The following is a 6026-nucleotide window of genomic DNA, read 5'->3' on the forward strand; positions in this document are numbered from 1 at the left end:
AAATATTAAACTAGTAAGATTTAGTTCATCTAGCTAAATTTTTAATGACTTGATTGACTCGATAAAATCCTATATAAATCTAACTAGATGAACTCTAAAGAATTTAAAAAGAAAAAAGATATACATGGGTATAAACTTTGCTGTAAATTGCTTAAAAATAACGTTTTCTCCACTTTCTATTTGACAATGTTAAGAAAGTCTGGCCGACGTGTACCCACCACATTATCCAAATTTTGATAAGGTTAATTAGGTGAACTTGCAAAATTTGTTGACTCAGCTTAATGACCATTTTTTCTGATGCGCAAGTTAATTTTTCTGACCAGCCTTCACCCATTTCTGCTCTTACATACTGTTCTTGACGACTTCTGTGAATAATGTCATAAAAATAGTAACAATTTCTTTTTTCAAGAGACTATCACGAATCTGGACATGTAAGGGATGCATCCCTTCTTGGCACCAAGATTATAAAAAGTAAAAATTTCATAGATTTTCTAGTTTTGATGGGGTAATTTTTTTTAGATATGATTTGCATATTGTGTTTGGTTCTTTAGAAATCATCAATTTGAATTTTATAAATCTTGGGGTTATTAGAGATTTACATGGTTATTAACTTTAGGATTCGTAAAATTAATCGAGTTACACGCAAACTGATTCAAATACTATATTAATTAAAAAAAACCAAACAAATATTAAGAGCCATGAAAAACATCTATTTTGATTTTATTTTTTGTACCATGTAACATGGACATGTAGCCTACATGTATTATAGACAAACAAGTGGAATCGGCAATAGATCTTGTGTATCCGTTTCTTTGTATTTAATGAGAAGTTATAATAATTATAATTTTGAAATTTTATATATATGGCCCCACAAAATGTCCCCACCCCACCTCACCCCAGTTAAATGGATATTAAAATTCGTGTGAAATCAATTTTGTAGGATCATAGAATCAACGATAGATAGTTTTTTTTTTTTTTAAAAAAAATGATACAACGGTGTATTTTTAAATTATTTACTCGTTAATTAAAATTAATTTTCTTAAAACTATTTTAAGAACATATCTATACATTAGTTTGATGTATTTAAGATAAATTGTTTTAATTGCATATCAACGAGCATACCTGCAACGTAAGATATAGCTAACAAGACTTGAAAACAAAGTGGAAAAAAATATATATTTAGCTGATGTTTTTAGACCTTACTCTATTTCCCACTTATAATCTTATCTTCAAGATGTAAACCAGAAAAAAATATTAATAAACTTGATTCATAAATAAGAAATTAGTTTTTGACAGCTCAACAATTCTTCTTAATCAAAGGCAATTTGACAATCTCCCTCTATAAATAAGCTGGCCAAGCTTGTCCAAAGCCTCCTATCTTCTTTCTTATTAACACTAGCTACCATTTCTTGGTTTCTTGTTGCTGTCACTCTGATAATTTAGTTCTTGATCTTTGTTATATCATTAGTTTCTTTGTGAGTTGAAGCAAAGAACGAGCAAAAATGCCTGCAGTAGGGATAGCTGTCGGTGACAACAAAAAGGAGTATCCGGGCAACCTTACTCCTTTTGTCACTGTAACATGTATTGTTGCTGCCATGGGTGGTTTGATCTTTGGTTACGATATTGGGATTTCTGGTAATTCTTCTTAGATCAAGTTTAATGCTTTAAATCTTGATTTGTCATATCATGATTATTATTTTTTCTCGAAGAAACCAAATATACAGTAGAAGCTAGCATTCAAGAATGCTTTTCTTTTCTTGATTCATTCTTGAATGCATTCTCTACCAATATTACTTTAAAGAATGTTTCTTTTGTTGTATATATACAAATATTGATTTTGTTAATTGGATTTGTGATTTTTCAGGTGGAGTTACGTCCATGCCATCATTCTTGAAGAAGTTTTTTCCATCTGTTTACCGTAAACAGCAAGCAGACGCCACATCAAACCAGTACTGCCAATATGACAGTCAAACACTAACCATGTTCACTTCTTCTCTGTACTTGGCTGCTTTATTGGCATCACTTGTGGCATCCATAGTTACTCGTAAATTTGGAAGGAAACTCTCCATGTTGTTTGGAGGTGTTCTCTTTTGTGCTGGTGCCATCATCAATGGTGTTGCTAAAGCTGTATGGATGTTGATTCTTGGTAGAATCTTGCTTGGTTTTGGTATAGGTTTTGCCAATCAGGTACTAAATATTTCCTTTTCTGTTCTGATGATTCTTGTTTTCATTTTTAGTTGCTTTTGAGTATGAGGTTATTTTATTTGGATCTGGAGATGGGTATATTTTGGGATTATTTATTATTCTTTTTCTATTTTAAGTATATAAAGAAGAAAAACAATAAAATGTGCTTCAATTTTTATTCTCTCTGTGCATAATTTCATAGTTTTCAATGGAATCGTTCTGGGTTTTGAGTTTCAAAGCATCTCATCTTAATTTGTTTTCTTGGATATAAAAAATTGATTTATTTATTTTTTACCTTAGTAGATCTATTCTTTTTCTTTGATGGTTTTAAGTTTTAGGTCAGATAAGGGGGACACCCTTTTCGTTATTTTCTTGGAGAGAGAACAAGTGGGTTTCTTGGAAAATGACAAAATCACGTTTCTTATACCCAGTTGTTTCTGATCCGGACATGAGCTCCTAGTCCTTTAAAGTTGAATAGGATTTAATGTCGTGTTTGGTTCCTGAGAAAAAGAAAAAAAAAAGGTGAACCAAATTTTCCGCTGCTATAGTCTATAGCAAGTCAAGTCAAAGAATTCAACTGAATGATTAGGAATAAGATAAAGGGAGGTACTTTATTATTTTATCATTTTTTGGAAGTCATAGTTGCCTTGTTTTTCTTTAGCATGACATCTCTGGCGCCTGTTATTTCCACAAAAAGTTCACTTGTTGATGGTAGCTTTGAATAGAAAAATTGTAAGTTGATAGCTGCTTAATTGTTAATTAAACTTAATTAAGTATGGAAAACTGCATTTTCTGCTCTCTTTTTTGTTTATTTGTTTGATTGATTTGTGTGTTTAAAGTAGTATTTGTTCTTAATCCAAGAAACATGAACAACAAGACAAGAATGTATGGTCCCAAGAAAGACAAAAGTTCTGTTCAATACCTCCGATTTGATTATTTACTAATTGGTTTAATCCAAGGTGATTAGAGATTTAATTATTTTCATTTTTGTTTGTGATTACAGTCTGTGCCACTCTACCTCTCTGAGATGGCTCCATACAAGTTCAGAGGTGCACTCAACATTGGTTTTCAATTATCAATCACAATTGGTATCCTTGTTGCCAATGTGTTAAACTATTTCTTTGCTAAAATCCATGGTGGTTGGGGATGGAGATTGAGTTTGGGTGGTGCTATGGTTCCTGCCCTTATAATCACAGTTGGATCACTAGTCCTTCCTGATACTCCAAACTCTATGATCGAACGTGGCCAGCATGACGAGGCTAGAGAAAAATTGAGAAGAGTTCGTGGTGTAGATGATGTTGATGAGGAGTTTAACGACCTTGTTGCTGCTAGCGAAGCTTCAATGAAAGTAGAACATCCATGGAGAAATTTGTTGCAAAGAAAGTACAGGCCTCACATAACCATGGCAGTAATGATTCCATTCTTTCAGCAACTTACTGGCATTAATGTCATTATGTTTTACGCTCCTGTTTTGTTCAACACAATTGGTTTTGGTAGCAATGCTTCGCTCATGTCTGCTGTGATCACTGGTGTTGTTAATGTCGTTGCTACCATGGTTTCAATCTATGGTGTCGACAAGTGGGGGAGAAGGTTTCTTTTCCTTGAGGGTGGTTTTCAGATGTTGATATGCCAGGTAATTTTCTTGGTTGCAGAAGAAATTAGCTCTCTTTGTATTGTTTCTCTTATTATACCTATGAATCTCTGATACATTTTTTTGGGTCAACTTTTGCGTATGTGCAGGCAGTCGTAGCAGCTTGTATTGGTGCCAAGTTTGGAGTTAACGGGAACCCTGGTGAATTGCCCAAGTGGTATGCTATTGTTGTGGTGCTTTTCATTTGCATTTACGTTGCGGGATTTGCTTGGTCCTGGGGCCCTCTTGGTTGGTTGGTGCCAAGTGAGATTTTCCCACTGGAAATCCGATCAGCTGCACAAAGTATCAATGTGTCTGTCAACATGCTTTTCACTTTCATAGTTGCCCAGATTTTTCTCACGATGCTTTGCCACTTGAAGTTTGGGCTATTCCTCTTCTTTGCCTTCTTTGTGGTGCTGATGTCCATCTTTGTCTACTACTTCTTGCCTGAGACAAAGGGCATTCCAATCGAAGAGATGGGACGAGTATGGAAGACTCACTGGTTCTGGTCAAGGTATGTTACCGATGAAGATTATCCCAAAGCAGGAGGCTATGAGATGACCAAAGGAGGGCAAGGTCCGAAGAATGTGTAGCTGGGCTTGCTTGGGTTGGATTTGGTAGTCGGCTCTTTTGATTTTTGGTAGCAGTACATACCCTACTGATTTCAATGTCAAGAATTATATGAAATTGTTCTCATATTTATCTCGAATTGAAAGGGTCTTGATCTTTATGTCAGCAAAAATCCTAATGTATAGACAAGAATCTATTGTGTGGAAAACCTTATTTAATCAATGCAAAAATAATTTCTTCCATCGCAATTTGTTGCTTGTTTGCATCAATTATTCAACTATGTCATGCGGGCATCTTCAACCCTATAATTTAAATAATAAACCTCCTTTCCGCGATCCCCTTCAATTTGTTTCTTCTCTTTTGCTTCATCCGTGATTGAGGAAGGTAGAATTACTAAAAAAATCATAAATTCTATTATATTATTATGTGTTGTTTTCTACTCTAATAGATGACACACTTCTCGTTGTCCTCGTCAATCCTCATGAATTTTGCAAATTCAATGCTACCTTCATAGTTACTCTAAGCTAGACAGCAAATGTTCAATGCGTGGAGATGACTGATGCCTTAGAGTGTCCATGGCATGAAGGGCCAAAGTTTCTCATAATCCCTACAAATTCTTCACAATTAAGCCTTATATCGTCACAGTCTATGTACTACTTGAGCAGATTTGAGAGGATTATATTTCCAAGTTGGAAATTTCATCAAGATTAACCACATTGGCCGGCGGGAAGGGGGTGATTGATGTAGAGTCAAATTGAGTTTATGTCATGATGCTTGTCCTCTTGCCTAGTTGCTTGTCAACGCCATGAATTTGAAAACAGATTGTCACCCATTTTTTTGAGTTAAACAATGGATACATACACATGATGGATATTGACTTCTATAGTATTTTAAGCAACCTCTAGAGAAGGGTCCAAATGCAGCGGAGATTACTTTTTCTCCAAAATCTCTCTAGTTTTTTAAATACAAATTTGAAAGCTATATGTACTTCATGTTTTCATGTTCTAAAATGATAAAAGTTAATTTCATAAATATTTAAGAAACAATTTTATTTCTTGTTTATCTTTTCATTCCTCCAACAAAATATATTTTTATTCCTTTTATATTTTTATTTTAAGGAAAAAAAACTCTAACCAAACACAACCTACACAACTACTAGCTATAGAGGGATTCTCGCTTGAATCCCCCAAATAATTTATTTCTAAATCAATTAATTCTCTAAAAGTTCATATAATCCGTAAGTGATTCGCCCATCCATATTTGTTAATGCATTTTCATCCAAATTGTTGATTTATGCATAAAAATGATACCATTTTATAGGCCCTCGACACTAGATTAAAAACTAGGGAAATCTTGCAATTGAGATTCGAGTTATAGTTTCTAAACTAATTTGAGCCTGCCCACTATCGAACCTCTCACCCACTTCAAAAGAAATGTGGATTTATCAATGATTACTACAATATATGTATATATAAGGTGGGTGGTGTCAAAGAACCATCTCAACCCAATAGCTTAATCTGTTAGGTGAGGTCCTAGGATATGATTTATATTATTATCTAACACACCCTCTCAAGTGAAAGCCCTTTGGGCTTGAAACTTGCATAGGCCCACATTATCTTTATGCTTAATTTTTATCAAATAA

At 34.1% G+C, this 6026-nt stretch overlaps 1 protein-coding gene across 1 annotated transcript; it reads left to right on the plus strand.

The window, feature by feature from the left end:
• Positions 1-1324: 1324 nt before the first annotated feature.
• Positions 1325-4626, plus strand: LOC133699208 (sugar carrier protein C). The gene is made up of 4 exons (XM_062122366.1): positions 1325-1635; positions 1865-2187; positions 3188-3817; positions 3925-4626. Exons 1-4 carry the CDS (start codon positions 1503-1505, stop codon positions 4405-4407), a joined length of 1569 nt encoding a protein of 522 aa, XP_061978350.1. The 5' UTR covers positions 1325-1502; the 3' UTR covers positions 4408-4626.
• Positions 4627-6026: the final 1400 nt, after the last annotated feature.

This window comes from Populus nigra, chromosome 7, assembly GCF_951802175.1.
Source record: "Populus nigra chromosome 7, ddPopNigr1.1, whole genome shotgun sequence".
Classification (NCBI taxonomy): domain Eukaryota; kingdom Viridiplantae; phylum Streptophyta; class Magnoliopsida; order Malpighiales; family Salicaceae; genus Populus; species Populus nigra.